At 34.9% G+C, this 23,716-nt stretch overlaps 3 protein-coding genes and 1 pseudogene across 3 annotated transcripts; 2 read left to right on the plus strand and 2 right to left on the minus strand.

Annotated features, from left to right (window-relative positions):
• The first annotated feature begins 819 nt into the window (after positions 1-819).
• On the plus strand, positions 820-5,341 carry LOC132603871 (fructose-1,6-bisphosphatase, cytosolic-like). Its single transcript, XM_060317162.1, has 12 exons — positions 820-1,182; positions 2,036-2,083; positions 2,169-2,243; positions 2,321-2,382; positions 2,486-2,552; positions 2,661-2,774; positions 2,943-3,029; positions 3,300-3,370; positions 3,440-3,505; positions 4,400-4,486; positions 4,569-4,644; positions 4,967-5,341. The coding sequence occupies exons 1-11, from the start codon at positions 1,024-1,026 to the stop codon at positions 4,609-4,611; spliced, it is 879 nt and encodes a 292-aa protein (XP_060173145.1). The 5' UTR covers positions 820-1,023; the 3' UTR covers positions 4,612-4,644; positions 4,967-5,341.
• A 382-nt stretch (positions 5,342-5,723) lies between these two features.
• LOC132603874 (histone H3.2-like) lies at positions 5,724-7,631 on the minus strand. Its single transcript, XM_060317164.1, has one exon. The coding sequence runs from the start codon at positions 6,477-6,479 to the stop codon at positions 6,069-6,071; it is 411 nt and encodes a 136-aa protein (XP_060173147.1). The 5' UTR covers positions 6,480-7,631; the 3' UTR covers positions 5,724-6,068.
• A 180-nt stretch (positions 7,632-7,811) lies between these two features.
• Positions 7,812-11,014, plus strand: LOC132603873 (octanoyltransferase LIP2, mitochondrial-like). Its single transcript, XM_060317163.1, has 2 exons — positions 7,812-7,979; positions 10,139-11,014. The coding sequence occupies exon 2, from the start codon at positions 10,143-10,145 to the stop codon at positions 10,818-10,820; it is 678 nt and encodes a 225-aa protein (XP_060173146.1). The 5' UTR covers positions 7,812-7,979; positions 10,139-10,142; the 3' UTR covers positions 10,821-11,014.
• A 5,738-nt stretch (positions 11,015-16,752) lies between these two features.
• LOC132603875 (histone H3.2-like) lies at positions 16,753-17,305 on the minus strand (annotated as a pseudogene).
• Positions 17,306-23,716: the final 6,411 nt, after the last annotated feature.

Below are 23,716 nucleotides of genomic sequence, written 5' to 3' on the forward strand. Positions count from 1 at the left end.
TATATTTGCATCATTTTGTAACGAGAGATATATCTGCTCTAAATCGCAAAGTTAAGGGGCATATTTGCACCTTTGCCCAATAATAATTAATATATAATAAATAATACATAAAATAGAAAAGACACGTGAAAAGAAAAGGAAGGGAAAGAAAAAAACAATTAAGGAGAGAAGCCAACGTTGCAATATAATTTTTTTCTACTGTGTCGGGTATGGTCTCTTTAAAAAAATATCTCTATGACTTTAAAAAAATAAGTCTACTTATTTTTTTAAACGAACCAGACCCATCCATCAGGAAAAAAATTTACTATGTGACTTTAGAAAAGTATGTCTACAAAAAAAAAATGGATAGACTTTTTTTAAAGTCACGTGTCATTTTTTTAATTACAAAATAACCTAAAAAAATCATTTAAGCAAAGGCATGAAGAAGTTTTGTTTGAAAACTTTAAGTTTAAGTGTTCTATTTTTGTAAGGTTATTTTAGTCAACTTTATATGTCGAGAAAATTAGTCAGCTTTATTTTCGAAAATTGAAACGAAAAAAGTGAAATTGACATTCACAGCTACATTATCCCGAAATTTTTACGTTAAAATTTATTGCATATCATCATATTATAAGTAAAGAAAACTAAAAACTTCATGTCAATTTGGGAGAAAATTAAATAAGATAACAGGTGTTTTTTAAAAAATTGACTCGGTCAAACCGCGGTTATTCATACCTTTCATTTACCCTCCAACGCGTTTTTAGTACGCCACGCGCAGGTACTTGCCCGAAAATGCCCTTGAAAAGTTCACATAGCATGAGAACAAAAAATTGTACATTATCTTCTGCTACCCGCTGGTACAATCATGACGAAAAGAAAAAAGAGAAAAAGGCACTGGTACTATGGCTCCGGCTTTTTATCTCCACGTGTCATAGGAAACTTCCATTGACATCAGATATGCCCCTCCAATCCAATCCCCCTTCATTTCTTTTTACATCGAATTGCGTGCCAACGTAGATAGAGGAGAGTTGAGGGTAAGTAGTAATGGATCACGCAGCAGATGCGCATAGGACAGATTTGATGACAATAACAAGGTTCGTGTTGAATGAGCAGACTAAATACCCTGAATCTCGTGGCGACTTCACTATCTTGCTCAGTCACATCGTTCTTGGCTGTAAATTCGTCTGTTCTGCCGTTAACAAGGTCTCTTTATCGTTGACTCACTTTTTATAATCTTGCTTGCTGAATCACCATCGGTTTTAGCGATTTTTTTCATTTTCTCTATGTAAACTTATCGGAATACGAATTAAGACAAAAGTTAAGTAACACACTACGATAGTAACTGAGATTCGATCTCAATCTATTTGGGTTACTATATTTGACAATGTCCACTTTACGCCGTTGGTTAGGTGTAAGTATGGACTCCGCTATCTGTAATTGCAATATGGGTTTTGAGTTTTTACTATAAAAAGGGATTTTTCTGCTTAGGCTATGCATGAAAATGTATAATCTTGCTATCTCAAGAGATATCCTAATTATATAATCTAAACTCATAGAATAAACTATATGAGTTTAGAAAGTATTTTTCTTCCTCACATATTTGAAATAGAAGAGATATAGAGTGTAAAAAGAATAATATATTTGAAAAATAATTAGGAGAATTTGAAAAATCACCTGGTAATTATATTTCTGGCAATTTTCACCCCTTGAGAATTGGAGAGTGTAAATGCTCTCCTTCAATTAGATCAAACTTCATGCTGATCAAGTAATTACTTGGCCAGACAAACAATCCAAAACTCATACTCTATAACACTCAAATCCAATTACAATTTACAAGGTGTCGTTCCAAACAAGCTCTTAATCTGGGTGAAAATAATTCTACAAGCTCATGTGCAAGAGGTTGAGCTTTTCTTTGATAATATTTTTTTTCCTTATAGTACTTAGTTGAATGGAGGAATGTGAATTCTTTCAGCATGCACTTAGACTAGTTTTACGTTGTTTTGTTTTATCTTTCCTTCCATTATTGATGTATTTACCTGTGGATACATCTTTTCAGGCAGGCTTGGCCAAACTCCTTGGGCTTGCTGGTGAGACTAATGTGCAGGCAAGTTGTTAGAAATGCTGTACTTGTAGTGTTAAAGTATTTAATTCTTTGTTTCTTATCAGAATGTTATAATTTCTAATTGAAGGGTGAAGACCAAAAGAAACTGGATGTACTCTCAAATGAAGTTTTCATCAAGGCTTTAGTCAGCAGTGGACGAACAGTAAGACCTACTCATGTTTTACTGTACTGTGTTAAAATACCTAGTGGTCCTGATCTGAAAGATCTCAAATTATACAGTGCGTTCTTGTGTCTGAAGAAGACGAGGAAGCTACTTTCGTAGAGCCAGCTAAGCGTGGAAAGTACGTATCGTAGCTCTTCACAGTTTTCACAACTTTCAAGAGCTAAGGTTTTTCATTTGGGTTAGCATTAATATGACTGCATTTCATACAATATTAAAAACAGGTACTGTGTAGTTTTTGATCCTCTGGATGGATCTTCCAACATTGATTGTGGTGTTTCAATTGGAACAGTATTATTCCACGTTGAGCTATTAATTTTTCATTCACAGGCTTTCAACTAGTATAATTTCTACTTCTTACATGATGGCATAATGACATAATGCATCTGTTTTATCTAGATCTTTGGGATTTACATGATGAAAGATGTTCGTGAGCCAACACTAGATGACGTCTTGCAACCCGGAAAGAATATGTTAGCTGCTGGATACTGCATGTATGGAAGTTCTTGTACGGTACGTATATTTCCTCTTATTGTAATAGATTTGAGAGTGTTGTTAGATTCCACAAACTTAGATCCAAAATTATACGAATTAGTATGTGATTCTTATTGGAAACTGTTTCGAAGTGTAAATTGCAAGTAACAGTGACAATATCTCTTTTTCGGGCTCTGTTGTTTGCAGCTTGTCTTGAGCACTGGAAAAGGTGTTAATGGTTTTACACTTGACCCCTCTCTTGGCGAGTTCATCTTAACTCATCCAGATATCAAGGTAACATTGTTCGTCAACTATTACTTCTATTTAAAGCATACACATGTCTCCATACCCATTAAAATTATCTACCCTTCTGCTATTTGATATTTTGAGTTCTTGACCTTATCTTTTCCACATAACTCATTCCATAGCCTGTCTAGATTTTGTAAATATTATTCTCAGCCCATCAGCATTGCAATTTATGATTTTATATTTGTTTGTTAGATGTTATTTGGATTGAGGCATCTTTCTGTCTAGCAAGGTCATAACATTGCTTCCTACATGCAGATTCCTAGGAAAGGGAAGATTTATTCAGTGAATGAAGGAAATGCCAAGAATTGGGATGGTCCTACATCCAAGTATGCTTAATGAGTTTAATAATCTACATTTCCAGTTTATATGATGTCTTACATTTCTTCGAATTTCAGATATGTGGAGAGCTGCAAGTTCCCCAAGGATGGTTCTCCACCCAAATCCTTAAGATATATTGGAAGGTACTTGAGCTATGTATTGTGAGATTTTAAGTGCTAAATTGCTTAGTGTTTTTTTTTTTTTTTTAAATGTATATTGTTGTGGGTTTTAACCGTTATGATATCATTTCCTTTCATCAAAGGATTGCATCTTCAAATTCACTGCTCAGTCATTGAATTAACTTCCTAAGATATACACAAAAATAGAGATGAAAAACTTCTGGCGAATTGTCATCTATTGCTAAGAATCATTCCATGATCATTCTGCAGCTCTTATAAGTCAACTAAGTTCAAAATTTCAAAAGTTAAAAGGTTCATATGAAATGTGCAGACAGGGTTGAATGTATGTCAAACACTTATAAATCAAGCTCTCGACTTGTTTGGTTCGATTGGGTGGGTTGGGTTTAACCAGAATGGCTCCTATTTGAGGGGAACTTTACACAAATAGCCGTCCAGATTCATTGTTTACTTTTCCTAGCCGGTATACATAGATTATGCACTGATTATACACATATTATACATCCGCCGGATTATTTTTAGTTTAAGCAGTTGGGTGGGCAGCTATTTTGGTTAATTCTTCTATTTTTTTTATTTTTTTTGAGTGAGGCATCTATAGGTCTTGTGAATTCTGAAAATCAACAATCATTTGATGTTGGTATTATGTAATTTCAATTGTTTTTATTGCTAAAGTCCTGCTTAGCAGACCTGATTAAAATGCAAAAGATGGTTTTCTCGGTTGGGTTTGCATATTACTTTGCAGTTGGCCATAATGGTGGGAAGATAAAACAACTTTTGTTTCTATTAGACAAATCTGTGTATATGAACTAATCGTGTTTTGTTAGATGTAAGTTAAATGTTGCCTGATGCAACTGATAATTACCATCTCTTTTTACATGACATATGGAATGTAACTTGCAGCATGGTAGCTGATGTTCATCGTACATTACTCTATGGAGGTATATTTTTGTACCCAGCTGATAAAAAAAGCCCCAACGGAAAGCTGCGGTAAGTTGTAAACATCTTATGAGTCACGAAGGAAGTTCTCAACGATAATTTCTGAGGTTACAAATGATACTGTATGAAACAGGGTTCTCTATGAAGTATTTCCCATGTCATTTCTGATGGAATAAGCAGGAGGCCAAGCATTTACTGGAAAGGAGCGGGTAAGATTTCTGAATATTTGTTTACCACTATAATGAAAGACAAACTGCAAGTTTGTTTTGGTTCCACCTCTAGTTCTTGCCAAAAAAAAAAACTTCCTAGACAAATGAGAAGTGTGGTGGAGCTGACATTCTCATTCCAGTTCTATTGTTCCTTTCTTCATGGGACTTGAGTTTAGTGCTCGAGTTATCAATGCATGTGTACTTTTATGAATCAAGATTAAGATTACCTGAATCTAGTGAAAACTTGAAAAACAACAATTACGCCTTAGTCCCAAACAAGTTGGGGTCAGTTATATGAACTCTGATTGACCATGCTATGCAGGCATTGGACTTAGTTCCTGCGAATATACATGAAAGGGCGCCAGTATTCCTTGGTAGTTATGATGATGTGGAGGAGATCAAAAGGCTTTATGCTACTGAAGAGCAAAACTAATGGATGCACATTTACCTTCGCTCACTTTTACAATTCTTGCTGATGCTCATTACTAATTTCTTGAAGTAGAGCAAATTGCTGGTTGTTACAAGTCACAAAATCATCAATTATGACTACAGATGCATGTTGCACATTAGCTTGTTAGCTACTGTGATAATAATACGTGCATATAAATGAGCAATCTGCAGATAACTGTTTTCTGTTTGAATGTATTTATTTATTTCCAAATGAAGATTAAAGAAGATACTGAAATTTCCAAGAAAACGTAAGCTGGAAAATAGAGACTCCTAGCTGCTAAGGTTCAAATACTTTCTTTGAGAATTCACTTTATCTTTTTTGTTTCGCATAAACAGGGTGTGTGAACTCGGCACATAATGGGTCTGTCTCTCGACCTTTGTTTCTAAAGCATTTATAAAACAAGTCAATCTGTTGAAGGCAACCAGAAACGAAAGCTAAATATTTTCAATTGGATTTCGCGAACTCGTGGGAACTGTCTTGTTTTCTTAATAACATAAATACCAATTGACTATGAAGAGAAATCAAACTGGGAAAAGGAAAAAGAGGAAGACCTGCTCATTTCAAGCAATATTAACCTTTTTTTTCTCTAAGCAAATTTCTTAATTCATGTGCCCAAGTTTAAAATATCAATTATTTGGACCAAAGGGAGTATTTTGCTTTTTTTATTCTGATTTAGATTGAAGGACTATTGTTATGCAGCGTTTGGACATATCGAATAACTAGAAAAACAAATAAAAATATAGAAGAATCAATCAAACGAGTGGAAGAAACTAATAGATGCTTCAACGGATGATACTTTGTGTCATTCTACATGAATAGAATCAAATTTAATCATACATGAAAACAAGAGAGTTGAGGAACTTTGATTTTCATTTCCAAAAGTTACATTACAATTCAAGCAAAAACAATTAAACCCACCTATCTCCCACTTTCACCATGAACATTACAACACTAATCCAGAACAACAAATTAATTAAGCCCTTTCACCCCTAATACGCCTAGCCAACTGAATATCCTTAGGCATAATGGTCACCCTCTTAGCATGAATCGCACACAAATTAGTATCCTCAAATAAACCCACCAAATACGCCTCAGCTACTTCTTGAAGTGCAGCCACAGCACTACTCTGGAACCTCAAATCAGTCTTGAAATCATGTGCTATTTCTCTAACAAGTCTTTGAAACGGTAACTTTATGATTAAAAGCTCAGTACTCTTCTGGTACTTACGGATCTCACGAAGAGCAACAGTTCCACGACGGAAATGGTGAGGTTTCTTCACTCCTCCAGTAGCTGGTGCTGATTTCCTTGTGACTTTTGTTGCTAATTGTTTTCTTGGTGCTTTTCCTCCTGTCGATTTTCGTGCTGTTTGCTTTGTTCTTGCCATTGATACAAGTTTGAATGATAGCAAAAAAAAAAAAAAAATATTGGTGCAAAAGAGAGATGTGTATATATAGGTTTGAGGGATGTTTTGGGGGGGATTTTTTTAGAGATTTGTTTGGGGAGGAAAATTTGAAATTTTGGGGAAAGTTTTCGGCGGGTTAGAATATGGAGTTGTAGACCGTAGGATTTGATTTTTAGGAACGGTGAAGATTTGGGTTAGAGGGATGACACGGATTGCGATCCGTGTGCTTTTGAAATGGAAGATTTGAAAGGATCTACTGCTATTTTTTACTTGTAGTTGTAGCATAGACGCTTAACCGTGAGTAATTTTTGGCAATATGAAAGGTTCTTTTTTTAATTCCAAAAAATTATCAAAACAGGCAAATTAATAAATATATATTTCAAATAATTCAATAACAAATATCATATACATGTTGTAAATAATATGGTCGTCCATTTTGTATACTTGGTTACTTGGGCCCAAAACAATTCCTATATTCCTCCTATAAATAGGAGGTCCATTTGTAGAAATTATATAGACAATGAAATATCTCTTAAGTTAAAGGTTGAATAATATATCAGCCTCTTTAATTATCTTTGGTGTATTTACTTTTACTGCCTTTATTTTATAACACATTATCAGCACGAGACTCTGTCATCTCGAGCAAATACTCTGAAGGCCTCGAATGTATTGACTTTCTTTTTCTTAATTAACAGCAAATCTTTCTAAACGTGAATTTGTTGTCTTAGATATATCTGGCAACCTGTCTTGGGTTCTTGATGGCGAAATTCATCTTGATCTTGATGCGATGAGTCTGGCAGACACCATCAACGGTAAAAATCAGGCATCGAATCAAGACCATGCCAAGACAATGATTCCGCCATCACCTTGATGAGATCTTGAAAATGGAATATCTCACTGTTAAAGATCCTCTTATGTTGTGGCATAATTTGAAAGATAGATATGACCACCTGAAGATGGTTGTGCTTCAACAAGCACGTTTTGATTGGATCCATTTAAGGCTACAAGATTTTAAATCTATTTGTGCGTATAATTCTGCCATGTTTAAAATTATTTCTCAGTTGAAATTATGTGGTGAAAATATACCTGATCATGATATGCTGGAGAAAACATTCTCCACTTTTCTTGCCTCGAATATGCTCCTATGACAGCAATACCGAAAGATGAGGTTCAAGAAATATTTTGAACTAATCTCACATCTTCTAATGGTTGAGCAACATAATGAATTATGCTCTTAGTTATAAACGAGGGGTCATTTAAAGCCTACTCACAAAAATATGGGACTATTTTGGACTTCTTCTTTTTGTTTTCTCCGTAGAATAGAAGAGAGTTGAGGAGACCGTGTCGGAAGATTGGGATAGACAGACAGACAGACAGATCAGAAATAAATTGAACGGACAATAAGCTTTTGCAGTGAATTGAAGCTTTGCTTTGAAAACCATTGGAGAGTTCAGCTCCAGTGTATTTCACTCCATATTATAGGTACTCTCTCTAGCTTATTCATCTTTGTGTATATATATATTGTAACTTTCTTTTCTTTCTTGGAAATGATTTGAATTACTCCTCTCTCATTCAAAATTAGCAATGTATTGAAAATTTTACCTTATTGGCCAAGAAATCATCAAAAAATATTACTCCCCTGGTTTTGACTTGGCATGAAATTTTAGAAAGTAAAGAAAACTTAAATCTAGTTGTCTTAAATGGGTCACGTGAAAAATTAGAATTAAAGATTTGCCAAAAGATGAAAGAAACATTTTTTTTAAACGGATTAAAAAGGAAAGTAAGACAAACAAATTGAAATGGATGGAGTAATATATTACTCCATTAGAGGGCTGTAAATGGGAAAAAGATCCATTCTTGGTGGATATTTAGATGTAATTCTGCAAAATTAGGGGATATCCTATGTAACAGCAGTTAAGATAACAAATTGACTCATATGCTTTCAAGGGCAGTACTGGAAAGGTTTATTACTTTTATATCTAAGTGGTAACTATCAAATGGACTAACAAATGGGAGCTTTTAAGTGTGTAAGCTTCTTTGTTTGATGTTAATATTGAGAGACTGTTCTCTTTGGTCAATAAAGAAAAAAAACAGATCTTGCTTTGTCAGGTCCCTTAACTTTTGAGCCTTGAGGGTTGTATTTTGTAAAAGGGATGCTCTTTTTTTCGGTATACTAAATGATGAAATTGATTAGCTATCCAAAAACAGAAGGAAAATCCAGATCTTGAATTGGCATTACATTGAATAATCAGATTAAGAACATTATTGAGATGTGCGAACCAGGTTGTGTCATCAAAATTTTCCCACTATTATGGGCTAACTAAAAAAATTATGTTTTAGGTTGATGAGGAAGAATCTTTTTAGGGTAGGCAAGAACCAGTATAAGCAGTAAACTAGCATGATTATAATGATGAGGCATCAATAAAGACTGAATTTTATGTGACTAAAGGAATTTAGATTTCCTAATGACTATTTGCTCAGAGTTGAATCCAAGCATTATCCGAATGATCATGATTTACCTCACGGGAGGTGACAGTTCTATCGAGACTCGCTCCTGACTATTACCCTAATTGAGCTGTTTTTGCAATATAAGAAACGACTAGAATCCCCAGGAGTTAGCTCAATTGGCAAAGGTTGAGGGACTTGTTTCTTAGGTCACCAGTTCGAGCCCTGCGCCAAGCGAACTAACTCTAGTATTTAAGTGGATAGGGGTAGAGGAAGTGGCCCATCATCCCGAGTTTCGAAGGTTGCGATTGGCCCAAAAGATGGGCCCCAGAGGATTTGCCGGTCATAAAAATTGAGTAGAAAGGAAGGTCAATAATCTTGCTTTTCATGATCCCGTTGCCTCCAACCTGGGTCGGGGAAAGGTTTATAGATTTAATTTGAACTCCATATATTGCACCTTTTTCCCCGCTTGATGGTTACAGTGGGTTCAAAGGACATGGATACGAGATCAGTGAGGCTGGCTGGTGCATGAATTACTGTCACTGACATTGTAGAAAAGAGCATCAATTTTGAAACGGGGTCATTTTAGAAAAGAAATTTCCTTCCAGAGGAATTAAATGGTTCTTGGCATAGATATGTTTTCTTCTGTTGAAATCTCTCCAAGAAGCTCTAGTTAGGTCTTTCCTCAATTTGTTTTTCAAACTTATCCTTTTGTTGTTAAGAGTTTATGAGACTTAAAAAGCTTAGTATTTCTAGTTCTCAAGAAACAGAGAATGAGAAAGGGATGTTATCGAGTTTACTTATTGCATCTTACATATAACATACGAGACTTAAAAATCTTAGTTTTCTAGTTCTCAAGGAACAGAGAAGGACAAAGAGATATCATCGAGTTTGCATATTGCATCTTACATGATCTGCTATCCTCTCACTACCACAGTTCACCTATTTCCTAGTAAGGTGTATCTTTGTCTTTACTTTGAGAAAATGTAGAGTATAACATTTGGGATACGTTCGTGGCCTGAGAAACTGCTCCGGCAACCAATATAGAAGCGCAGTTCTGACATTATGCTTATTATGTTTGTCAAATTGTTGTCTAATAGTCTTGAGCCTTAGCACTTCTATCAGTGATATGCTTAAATTTTTGGGGTTCGGTGTTTTTCACTTTACACGAATGTTTGTTGTTCCGTGATTTTCAGGTAAATGAGGCGTAATCTTGAGGTTTGGAAGATGGGCACTGTCAATTACCTGGAGGCGCTGAAGCTCCAAGAAAAGATGGCATCTGAGAGAAAAGCCCTTAAAATTACTGATACCCTATTATCTCTACAACATCCACCGACATATACAGTTGGCAAAAGGGAAACAGTTCATAATCTACGCATTCCAGATACAGACCTAAAAGCCATTGGGGCAGAACTTCATTATACACAAAGAGGAGGTGACATTACTTTTCATGGCCCTCACCAAGCAATCTTGTATCCCATTGTTTCGTTGCGCGATATTGGTTTGGGGGCTCGAAAATATGTCGAGAAGCTTGAGCTAACCATGATTGAATTGGCATCTATGTACGGTGTGAAAGCACAGGTTGGAAATAAATGCGAAACAGGGGTTTGGGTTGAGGACAGAAAGATTGGCGCAATTGGGGTTAGAATTTCATCTGGGATTACATCTCATGGATTAGCATTCAATATGGATCCGGATTTAAACTACTTTAAGCATATTGTGCCTTGTGGTATTATGGATAAAGATGTTACATCTTTGAGGAAAGAGGCAGATGTAGAGCTTCCTGCTGAAGAAGTGATACAAGAGCAACTGATCTCTTGTTTTATAAGAATATTTGGGTACAACGATGTCATTTTGAAAGATAAGTCAGTGTTATAATTTGTTAAGCAATAATGTTGTCACATACTGATACATAATGTGTCTTATTTTTTGTATAAGTAGACATTGTTCATTTATTGATCAGATTAATATTCTGGATGAACAAGCGATGATTACAAAAGCAAACATGTTGCATTTGCTGCGTATCAAGTTTGAAATAAGGGTACATCTATTTTTCATATACTTATTTGCTACTTCAAATTTATTCCTGGGTCTTGCAATCTGCTGATATTGACTTTGAAGAAGTAAGTGCAATGTCTTAATTGTGTTTCATCTGTACAGTTGGAATGCTAGAGGAATGGGCTATGTTCACTAAGCTACTTGTTATGTACTCAGTACAATATTCCTTTAAATATGCTAGTGAAACAATCATTTCTCATGCTGTATTAGGAATAAAGTGAAAATGTTTGTTAGTAGTAAGAAGAATTGTTCGGCAGTGTTGTGAAAGGCGCTCGCCTTACGCCTTTTGGCGTGAGGCGTGGCAAGGCGAGCCTGCCTTGCCATGGACAACCAAGGCGTGGCATTTCCTAAAAGGCGAGGCTATGGCGTATGGCGACTAAGGCGTCGCCTTTTGATTTTTTTTTAAAAAAGTTGGCTGACTTTTTTAAAACAGAACAGAATAAAGAGACAATATAATGCTAACACTCTTGTGGTTGAAGAATTTGGAGATCTTGAAGAAGAACAAATGTTGCTTCGTTATAATTTGGTTAATGCTAACACTCAGGGACTTTATGACTTATTAACTATCTAGTTGGAGACTTTTAGACTTTAGTATCAACTATCTACTTTTAGTTTTTCAATTGAAATATTTGCTAGTATTTTGTTGGGTATTTGAGTTTTTGGGTATTTATATATGCATATTTAATATTTTAATTTTTGTGTTAATTCTCGCCTCGCTTCTAAAAGGCGCTCGCCACGCCACGCTTCGCTATGAGGCGTGAGGCGAGCCCTTGTCGCCACGCCTCGCCTTTTGCCATCCTAAACACTTTCGGCTTGCCTTTTCCTTTCTGTCTATGCCTTGGCCTTGGAGAAGTGGGATGGAAATATAAGGACATTCATTGGATGAGTTTGCATTTGGAAGGGCAGGTCTGTCTGACCAAATAAGGTATTGCGATTTTAGCTTTCCAATTCCAACAAAAAGATTGTTTCAATTTTCTTTTCCTGTTTAAATAGGTAAATACACTTCAATGTAAAAGGGTTTAGCTCCACCAATGTCCGACGTCCCTGACCAATTCGATACTGGGTTTGTGATCAGTAATTTTAGGTTCGCTTAGTTTATGTTTGGAGCTCATTGCATGCTATTTAGATAGAAATGTGATATGCAATTTTAGCAAAGATGTTTGATCACCTTGTTGCTTGTATTAGGATTTTGGAGATTTGGTGTTAATAAAAACCACACATTTTACTTTAAATACTCCCTTGTCGCTCATTTCTTTAACCAATTGTGGAACGGCAAAAACTGCCCTTGGCCATATCAGATCTCCTAAGTTTGAATAAAATCATTGGATTTCTCCACCCTCAGCATCTTAGGTCTACTCTCTGTTTAGCTTAGTCCCATTTCGCATACTAATTATGGGGCTAAGGACACAACATGCTAGATTATTGAAAAATCGAATGGAAATTAAGGGAGAATTGTGTTTAATCATAAAAGATAATATTGGTTTATATCAAATTTTTATGACCAAAAAATCTGTTGTTTCAGCGTCGAACTCGGTGGACAATGGATCTACCTTTGTTTCTAAACCATTTACAGGAACAAGTCTATCTATTAGAGGCAACCACAAACAAAAGCAAGATATTTTCAATTGGATTTTGTGAACTCATTCTTCAGGTAGGAAGTTTGTTACTTTGTTGGTTTCTCTTCAACCCTATCAACAGGTCGTTGCGGATAAAATGTTTTCTTCATTTGTTAGTCTAAGTATTTGATAATTGAGTTATGGTAGCAGCATATGGCACAAAAGTTCTTGCTTTACGCAATTGAACAATGACATGACCAATTGCTGTATGGATCAGTATTTGACATTTTTATCTATTGCAACTAATCTCCTTTCGTCTTAAAAAGCTAGACTTATCATTCAGCAAGACCGATGTGCATTTTGCATAACGATTGCTTTCTCTTCTTAATACCATTAAACATACTGGGTGACGTTGAAGAGAAATTAAATAAGGAAAGAGGAAGACCTGCCCAGTCCAAGCAAACATTAACCCCTTTCTCCCTGTTTCTCTCTATCCCTCACCCAAGTCCTTCACCAATCAGTGGATACTGGCCTTTTGGCACAAGGTAAAGAGATTAGGTAACAGTAGTGTTTCCAAGTTCTTTAATTTTCTAACTCTGCCTTTATTCCGTCGCATATCTTTGTTCTTCAAAGTATCTATTGATGAATGTGATATTGTGTATGTACCAGGAGAATAAGTGGATGTTTTTATCAGAGACCTCTGTTGATGTTGAGAATTAGGAGCCTGAATTTATTTTTCCTTTCGCCCTGAGACGGCAAAGGTGGGAATTCCGGTGGTGCCAACTTTGTTAACGACGTGACACAGCAAAAGTTAACAACTTCCAACAAAGGCTGTGAAACTTTTACCTGAATATTCTGGCGCATCAGTTTCTTGAGAGGGCACTCATTTTTGAGTCCCTATTACATGAAAGAATAGTCAAAGTGGTCAACATGACCATTTGACCATCTACAATATGTACTCACCTGGATATGGCACTCCAGCTGACAGTGTTTAGTAGCTGAAATGCATGATTTTAGTTTTTTTCTTGTACCGGTTACTCTTGTTACATACTGCTTAATAAGTATTTTCTATTTATGGTGTTTGTATTTTCAGAAGTATCGGAATAGTACCATAGTTTTACTGATGACTCATGAGAACTGAACAATGTAAAGTTCATCAAGATATAGACCTGACGCCTATTCTCTAGAATTCGAGGATGAGAAAGTATTTAGCTTTTTTATATTTGGACTGAAGGAATTATCTTTTGAGCAACTTTATCGTGCTGCAGCTGACATACTCATGTGCTCAACCAGCAAATAATATTCAAGATATAGGCTGTGGCTGCTGGAAAGTTGCATATGTTTTGAGTCCCAGCCTCCGATCAATTCGCGATGTGATATACCATATTACCACAGCAGTGTCTCCCCCAAGATGGACACTAATAAAATCAATACTATCCTTTATCCATGGCTCGTGAATGTCAGTTTAGGAATGGGAAGCTACCTATTTGAGCACTAGCCACCTTGATGGGGAAGTATGTATTTTGGGTTTCATGTCAACATTGGCTGCTGCAGGCAGGCCTCTAGTAGTGCTATTAAGATTCCAACTGTTCACAATTGTCAGTTTATCGGTCATCTTGCTGCCTTAGTTTTGCCATGGCAGTGTGTTTCCAGTCAGAATTAAGTTTTCAACAATATTCAGTTAGAATTGCTTGATCAATTATAGTGTTGCATCAGCTATTTCAGTAGTATTTGTAATCCTATTTCTTTAACATCATAGCTGATGCAATGTTAAATGTTAGCATTGAGTCATTTTTCTACTATATTAGAAGCACCGGATGGTGCACTTTTCGTCGTCCGTTTGTGGGCCCAAAAAAATTGTTATATTAAACACAAACCATCCAATATTAAAAAAAAAAAAGTGTGGTCCCCATATTAAACACAAACCAACCAATATAAAAAAAAAAGTAAAAAAAGTAGAACCCACCATCTCCAAATTCACGGAGAAAAAAAAGTGGACCCCATATTAACAAAATCAAGCAATATAAAAAAAAGTGAATCCCATATTAAAAAAACAAACAATGTTAAAAAAAAACGTGCAGACTTTGTATTCGTAGCAAACACTAATATAATAAAGTTTTAGATACGGAGCACAAACTATAATGTTATATTGATCATGTTTTGAACATTAAAAAAAAAAAGTAGAAAAAGGTGGAACCCGCCATCTCCAAACTCACGGGGAAAAAAAAGTGGGCCCCATATTAACAAAATCAAGCAACATAAAAAAAAAGTGAATTTCATATTAAAAAAACAAACAATGTAAAAAAAAAACGTGCAAAATTTGTATTCATAGCAAATACTAATATAATAAAGTTTTAGATACGGAACACAAACTACAATGTTAATTGTGGGCCCACATATTAAACACAAACCAACCAATATTAAAAAAAAAAAAAGTGTGGTCCCCATATTAAACACAAACCAACCAATATTAAAAAAAAAAAAGTAAAATAAGTGGAACCCACCATCTCCAAACTCAAGGGGAAAAAAAAAAGTGGATCTCATATTAACAAAATCAAGCAATATAAAAAAAAAGTGAATCCTATATTAAAAAAACAAACAATGTCAAAAAAAAAAACGTGCAGACTTTGTATTCGTAGCAAACACTAATATAATAAAGTTTTATATACGGAGCACAAACTACAATGTTATATTAATCGTGTTTTGAACATTAAAAAAAAAAGTAAAAAAAGTGGAACCCACTATCTCCAAACTCACGGGGAAAAAAATTGGACCCCATATTAACAAAATCAGGCAATATAAAAAAAAAAAGTGAATCCCATATTAAAAAAACAAACAATGTCAAAAAAAAACGTGCAGACTTTGTATTCGTAGCAAACAGTAATATAATAAAGTTTTAGATATGGAGCACAAACTACAATGTTATATTAATCGTGTTCTGAACATAGTAGGGCACTTTTTCGTCGTCCGTTTGTGGGCCAAAAAAAAAATTGTGGGCCCACATATTAAACACAAACCAACCAATATTAAAAAAAAAAAGAGGTAAAAAAAGTAGAACCCACCATCTCCAAACTCACGGAGAAAAAAAAAAGTAGACCCATATTAACAAAATCAAGCAATATAAAAAAAAAGTGAATCCCCTATTAAAAAAAACAAACAATCTCAAAAAAAAACGTGCAGACTTTGTATTCGTAGCAAACACTAATATAATAAAATTTTAGATACGGAACACAAATTATAATGTTAATTGTGGGCCCACATATTAAACACAAACCAACCAATATTAAAAAAAAAAAAAAAAGTGGAACCCACCATCTCCAAACTCACGGGAAAAAAAAGTGGACCCCATATTAACAAAATCAAGCAATATAAAAAAAAAGTGAATCCCATATTAAAAAAACAAACAATGTCAAAAAAAAAACGTGCAGACTTTGTATTCGTAACAAACACTAATATAATAAAGTTTTAGATACGAAGTACAAACTATAATGTTATATTAATTGTGTTTTGAACATTAAAAAAAAAGTAAAAAAAGCGGAACCCACTATCTCCAAACTCACGGGGAAAAAAAAAGTAGACCCCATATTAACAAAATCAAGCAATATAAAAAAAAGTGAATCCCATATTAAAAAACAAACAATGTCAAAAAAAAAAATGTGCAGACTTTGTATTCGTAGCAAACACTAGTATAATAAAGTTTTAGATACGGAGCACAAACTACAATGTTATATTAATCGTGTTTTGAACATAATATATAGTGTATATATATATATATATTCACTATTCAAAGACAACTACATACACATAGATGCACTATAATCTAAAGTGTTGGGCCCGTGCGGCCATCTAGTTTTTTTATAACTAATGGTATTGCTAATATGAGAATTCTTTTGCAGCACACTATTTGGACATAGCAAAATAACAACTTGCCCCTTTACAATTTCCACATGCTATGCAACAATTTGTCATTAGACTTAAACTTACCATACCTACATTTATGATAAAGCTTTATTAATCTTTAAAAATACAGAATTATCCACATTTCAAATACAGTAAACAATGTGATTATGTTCATTATTGACTAGAATTGTTCTGCAGAAGGTTTTATACTTTCTGCAATTCCACGTGAGTAGCATTAAATTTAATTATACATGAAAACAAGAGAGTTAAAGGAACTTCGATATTCATTTCCAAGAGTTTTCATTACATTTCAAACAAAAACAACTAAACCCACTGGCCACTACACATCATTTTCATGTTTCACCATGAACATTACAACACTAATCCAGAACAAAAAATTAATTAAGCCCTTTCACCCCTAGTACGCCTAGCCAACTGAATATCCTTAGGCATAATGGTCACCCTCTTAGCATGAATCGCACACAAATTAGTATCCTCAAATAAACCCACCAAATACGCCTCAGCTGCTTCTTGAAGTGCAGCCACAACACTACTCTGGAACCTCAAATCAGTCTTGAAATCCTGTGTTATTTCTCTAACAAGTCTTTTGAAACGGTAACTTTCTGATTAAAAGCTCAATACTCTTCTGGTACTTACGGATCTCACGAAGAGCAACAGTTCCAGGATGGAAACGGTGAGGCTTCTTCACTCCTCCAGTAGCTGGTGCTGATTTCCTTGCGGCTTTTGTTGCTAATTGTTTTCTTGGTGCTTTTCCTCCTGTCGATTTTCGTGCTGTTTGCTTTGTTCTTGCCATTGAAACAAATTTGAAAGATAGCAAAAAAAACTGTTTTTTTTTTTTTTGCTATAGAAATAGAGGATTTGTTGTGATTTTGGTGTGGCAGAGAGATGTGTATATATGGGTTTGAGGGATGTTTTGGGGGGGATTTTTTTAGAGATTTGTTTGGGGAGGAAAATTTGAAATTTTGGGAAAAGTTTTCGGCGGGTTAGAATGTGGAGTTGTAGACCGTAGGATTTGATTTTTAGGAACGGTGAATATTTAGGTTAGAGGGATGACACGGATTGCGATCCGTGTGCTTTTGAAATGGAAGATTTGAAAGGATCTACTGCTATTTTTTACTTGTAGTTGTAGCATAGACGCTTAACCGTGAGTAATGTTTGGCAATATGAAAGGTTCTTTTTTTAATTCCAAAAAATTATCAAAACAGGCAAATTAATAAATATATATTTCAAATAATTCAATAACAAATATCATATACATGTTGTAAATAATATGGTCGTCCATTTTGTATACTTGGTTTCTTGGGCCCAAAGCAATTCCTATATTCCTCCTATAAAAAGGAGGTTCATTTGTAGAAATTATATAGACAATGAAATATCTCTTAAGTTAAAGGTTGAATAATATATCAGCCTCTTTAATTATCTTTGGTGTATTTACTTTTACTGCCTTTATTTTATAACACATTATCAGCACGAGACTCTGTCATCTCGAGCAAATACTCTGAAGGCCTCGAATGTATTGACTTTCTTTTTCTTAATTAACGGCAAATCTTTCTAAACGCGAATTTGTTGCCTTAGATATATCTGGCAACCTGTCTTGGGTTCTTGATGCCGAAATTCATCTTGATCTTGATGCGATGAGTCTGGCAGACACCATCAACGGTAAAAATCAGGCATCGAATCAAGACCATGCCAAGACAATGATATTCCTCCGCCATCACCTTGATGAGAGCTTGAAAATGGAATATCTCACTGTTAAAGATCCTCTTATGTTGTGGAATAATTTGAAAGATAGATATGACCACCTGAAGATGGTTGTGCTTCAACAAGCACGTTTTGATTAGATCCATTTAAGGCTACAAGATTTTAAATCTATTTGTGCGTATAATTCTGCCATGTTTAAAATTATTTCTCAGTTAAAATTATGTGGTGAAAATATCCCTGATCATGATATGCTGGAGAAAACATTCTCCACTTTTCTTACCTCGAGTATGCTCCTACAGCAGCAATACCGAGAGATGAGGTTCAAGAAATATTTTGAACTAATCTCACATCTTCTAGTGGTTGAGCAACATAATGAATTATTAATGAAAAATCATGAAAGCCGACCTACTGGTACTATCCCATTCCCTGAAGTGAATGAGGTGAGTTTTCACCATTTTAGGCGTAGAAGAGATTGTGGTCACGACCATGGTCGAGGAAGAAATTTTAATCATGATTCTCGTCTTGCACCAAATAATACTCTTTACCACCAGCAGTGTAAAAAGAAGGATGAAAAGCATGAAGCTGTGTAAAACAAAGTTCAGAAAATAAATGCTACCGATGCGGAGGAAAGGGGCACTGGTCACGTACCTGTCGTATGCCAAAGCATCTAGTTGAGCTTTATCAAGCCTCCCTCAAAAAGGCAGAAAAGAATGCCGAAGCAAATTTTATTTCTAAAGATAATGTTGAGCCCATGCATCTAGATGTGACAGATTTCTTTGAACCCAGAAGAAAAAATAGATCATTTGAGCGGTGATGGATCCGTAATAATTTAGATATTTTCATCCATGTTGTTACTATTAGCTATAATGGTTATGTTTCCATAGTTATGTGAATAAAGTTTGTGTAATGCTATGTTTAATAATAATATCTACTTTAATGTTCACTTTGTCTATTCTTTCATTTTGAAAAATATATGAAAATTTCTCAAATATTGTTTGGATCAATGACCAATCATGAAGATATTTGTGTGATAGATAGTGGAACAACGCATGTCATATTCAAAGATGAGAAATACTTCTCACTTGCTTAGAAAAGGGGGAAATGTTAGTACAATTTCTGGCAATTTGAAATTGATTGAAGGCTCCGGAAGAGTTAATATATTTCTGCCTAAGGGGACGAAACTTGTTATAGAAGATGCATTATTCTCTTCTAAATCCCCAAGAAACTTGTTAAGTTTCAAAGATATCCGCCGTAATGGGTATCACGTTGAGACATTAAACGAAATAAATGATGAATATCTTGTCATTACAAAGAATGTCTCCGACCAGAAATATGTTTTGGAGAAATTACCAACTTCGTCTTCTGCCTGTATTATGCAAAAATTAGTACAATGGAAGCACACTCGATCGTAAACCGTAAGTTTAATGATTCAAGTACTTTTGTGTTTTGGCATGACCGAATAGGTCACCTTGGATCAATAATGATGAGACGAATTATTGAAAATTCAAATGGACATCCACTTAAGAACCTGAAGATTCTTGAAAGTGGTGAATTTTCATGTATCAGGAAATTGATAGCTAAGCCATCTCTAATGAAAGTTAACATTGAATCCCATACCGTTCTAGAGCGTATACATATGTGGACCTATTCATCCACCTTCTGGGTCATTCAGATATTTTATGGTCCTAATAGACGCATCTTCAAGATGGTCTCATGTGTGCCTTTTATCGTCTCGCAATCTGGTGTTTGCGAAATTATTGGTACAAATAATACGCTCAAGGGCGCAGTTCCCAGATTATACCATTAAGGCTATACGCCTTGATAATGCCGGAGAATTTACATCCCAAGTTTTTGATGATTATTATTTATCAGTTGGGATAAGAGTTCAACATCCTGTAGTTCATGTTCATACTCAAAATGGCCTTGCTGAGTCATTTATTAAACGACTACAATTGATAGCAAGACCGCTACTTATGAAAACACGGTTGCCAACTACCGTTTGGGGTCATGCTATTTTACAAGCAGCATCTCTTATTCGTCTCAGACCGACTCATTATAATAAATACTCTCCGTCATAATTAGTATTTGGTCATGAACCAAATATTGCTCATCTCCGAATCTCTTATTGTGTTGTATATGTGCCGGTAGCACCATCACAGCGCACTAAGATGGGCCCCCAAAGAAGATTAGGAATATATGTTGGGTTTGAATCACCCTCTATTATTCGCTACCTTGATCCATTAATGGAAGATTTATTCACTGCTCGATTTGCAGATTGTCGATTTGATGAAACAAATTTCCCATAATTAGGGAGAGAGAGAAAAGAAATATACTAGTGTCATGGCCTTTGAATCTCATATACGTCTGATGTGTGGTAGGCCATTGGGTTCTAAGGATATAAATCCTAAAAAAAAAATATGAAAAATGATCAGAATGACACTATGAAAGAATATCATGAAGATATTCAAGATCTGATTAATCTTGATACTCCTGAAGATATCAAGGAACCCAAGACACAAGTGAGTAAAGAACTATTATTAAGTTCTTCTGGTGATGGTATAGATTTGAATCGATCGAAGATTATGGTGAATAATGTTTTTGCATATAACATTGCACTAAATGTTATGAAAGATATTGAGGACCAGGAAACTCAATCTGTCGAAGAATGTCGACGAAGATATGATTGGCTATAATGGCAAGGGGAAGTTCAATCAGAATTGAATTCACTTGCTAAACGTGAGGTTTTTGGACCGGTAGTCCAAACTTCTAACGGTGTAAAACCAGTTGGCCACAAATGGGTCTTTGTGTGGAAAAGGAATGAAAGAAATGAAATTGTGAGATACAAGGCACGCCTTGTTGCACAAGGATTCTCTCAAAGGCTCGATATCGACTATGAAGAAACATATTCATCAGTTATGGATGGCATAACATTTCGATATCTCATCAGTTTAGCTGTACATGAAAACCTTGAAATACATCTGATGGATGTGGTTACAACTTACCTTTATGGCTCGCTTGATAATGAAATCTATATGAAAATTCCTGAAGGATTTAAAATGCCTGAAGCAATTAGTTCAAAGTCTAGGGAGATGTATTCAATCAGATTACAAATATCATTATATGGTTTAAAACAGGCGCATGTGGTATAATTGCCTCAGTGAGTACTTGATAAATGAAAGTTATATAAATGATACCATTTGTCCATGTGTTTTTATTAAGAAAACAAAATCAGAGTTTGCTATACTTGCTGTTTATGTTGATGATATAGACCTAATTGGAACTCTAGAAGAGCTCCAAAAAGCGATTGAATAATTAAAGAAAGAATTTGAGATGAAAGATCTCGAAAAAATAAAACTTTTTCTTGGTTTGCAGGTTGAACATTTAGCAGACGAGATCTTTATCCATCAATCTTCTTATACCTAAAAGGTTTTAAAATGATTTTACATGGACAATGTGCATCCTTTAAGCACTCCAATGGTTGTTCACTCACTTGAAGTGAGTAAAGATCAGTTCCGACCTCAGGAAGAAAATGAAGAGCTTCTTGGTCCTGAAGTACCATATCTTAGTGCAATTGGTGCACTAGTGTATCTTGCTAACGCTACAAGACCTGACATAACGTTCTCTGTTAATTTGCTAGCAAGATAGAGCTCTTCTCCTACACGAAGATATTGGAACGGAGTTAAGCATATATTGCGATATTTGAAGGGAACTAGCGATATAGGTCTGTTTTATGCTAACAATGGTAGTACAGATCTTGTTGGTTATCCAGACGCAGGTTATTTATCTGATCCACATAAAGCTTGATCTCAAACAGGCTATATGTTTACATGCGCAGGTTATTTCTATATCACGACGATCTACAAAGCAGTCCATTGTTGCTACTTCTTCAAATCATGCTAAATTAATAGCTATTCACGAAGCAAGTAGAGAATATGTGTGGTTGAGATCAGTGATACATTTCATCAAAGAAAGATGTGGCTTGAAGTGTGCTACAAAAATACCCACAGTATTATATGAAGACAATGCTACAAGCATAGCTCAATTAAAAGGAGGCTTCATAAAAGGAGATAGAACGAAGCACATTTCACCAAAGTTATTCTTCACACATGATCTCCAGAAGAATGGTGATATTGATGTGCAACAAATCCGTTCAAGTGACAATCCTGCAGATGTTTTCACCAAATCTTTGTCAACTTGAACTCTTGAGAAGATGCTATTCAAGATTGGAATGCGAAGACTCCGACATCTGAATTTTGATCTTCATCAGGGGGAGTGAAATACGTGTTGTACCCTTTTTCCCTTAACCAAGGTCTTGTCCCATTGGATTTTCTTGATAAGGTTTTTATAAAGGCAGCTCTCAAAGCGTATTACCAGATATGTGAACTATTTTTTCTTCATTAGGGCTTTTTCCCACAGGATTTTTCCTAATAAGGTTTTAACGAGGCACATCATCTATTAATGGACATCCAAGGGGGAGAGTTATAAATAATATGACCGTCCATTTTGTATACTTGGAAACCAAGTATACTTGGCCACCATGGAAACTTGGCAACCAAGTATGCTTGGCCTCCAAGTTGTGATCCTTTGTTTGGCCACCGAGTTTACTTGGGCCCAAAGCAATTCCTATTTTCCTCCTATAAATAGGAGGTTCATTTGTAGAAATTATATAGACAATGAAATCTCTCTTAAGTTAAAGGTTGAATAATATATCAGTCTCTTTAATTATCTTTGATAAATTTACTTTATAGCCTTTATTTTATGACAATACATAAAATATTTATTAACATTGTATTACATAAATTATTTAATAACTCAACTCTCCAACACTTTCAAAGTTTTAATTTCATTATTTTGTTTCTTATAATTTGTTTTAGTTATTAAATAATTGTTTTCCTCTATTATGACTATATTTATCATAAAAAATAAAATGAAAGTTTAAAAATATTTTGATAAGGTTTCTAGGATTAATTTGGGCAACATATTTAGTCATATCAGTCCAATTTTAGATAAGTTAAATTAGACATGTGAAATGGGTTGATTGATAATTGGGTGCATGACTAACTCGCTCAAAATTGAACAGGTATCATTTTTTATGGGCTAATTTTAGCACCTCTAATGATTAAGAAATCTCCACGATTTGAGAGAAACATGTTGAATTGAAAATTTGGGTTTAATAAAGGTTTTGAGAAGAAAAGCATGGGAAGGTAAATTCCCTAAAATGTCACCCGTGTATTGAGAATTGCCTTCTAATATCACTTTTTTTTCTTTTAGAACTAGAACATCACCCGATTATCACTATTTTTCTCAAAATATACTAAACACAAAACTTTCCTTCTCTCCTTGTTGGCATGCCATGTCACATAATTCTATTTTTAATAAAATTATTTAACTCGTTCAATCTATTTAACTCGACTCAACTCAAACCCATTTCATCAACCAATCCATATCTTATACCCATTTAACCCGATTAGAAAACACTTTTTGCTTTATAACAATAGAGCTTGTGGTTTTATCTTCGCCACGAGGCCCTACGACATG

Source organism: Lycium barbarum, chromosome 7 (genome assembly GCF_019175385.1).
Source record: "Lycium barbarum isolate Lr01 chromosome 7, ASM1917538v2, whole genome shotgun sequence".
NCBI lineage: Eukaryota > Viridiplantae > Streptophyta > Magnoliopsida > Solanales > Solanaceae > Lycium > Lycium barbarum.

What these genes read in the sequence shown, in the direction of transcription:
- LOC132603871 (XM_060317162.1), top strand. Translation starts at nt 1,024, where the DNA reads ATGGATCACGCAGCAGATGCGCATAGGACAGATTTGATGACAATAACA. An exon ending in GTGGTGTTTCAATTGGAACA is followed by an intron (nt 2,553 to 2,660) that starts GTATTATTCCAC and finishes TGTTTTATCTAG; the next exon opens with ATCTTTGGGATTTACATGAT. An exon ending in TGTATGGAAGTTCTTGTACG is followed by an intron (nt 2,775 to 2,942) that starts GTACGTATATTT and finishes TGTTGTTTGCAG; the next exon opens with CTTGTCTTGAGCACTGGAAA.
- LOC132603874 (XM_060317164.1), bottom strand. Translation starts at nt 6,479, where the DNA reads ATGGCAAGAACAAAGCAAACAGCACGAAAATCGACAGGAGGAAAAGCA.
- LOC132603873 (XM_060317163.1), top strand. Translation starts at nt 10,143, where the DNA reads ATGAGGCGTAATCTTGAGGTTTGGAAGATGGGCACTGTCAATTACCTG.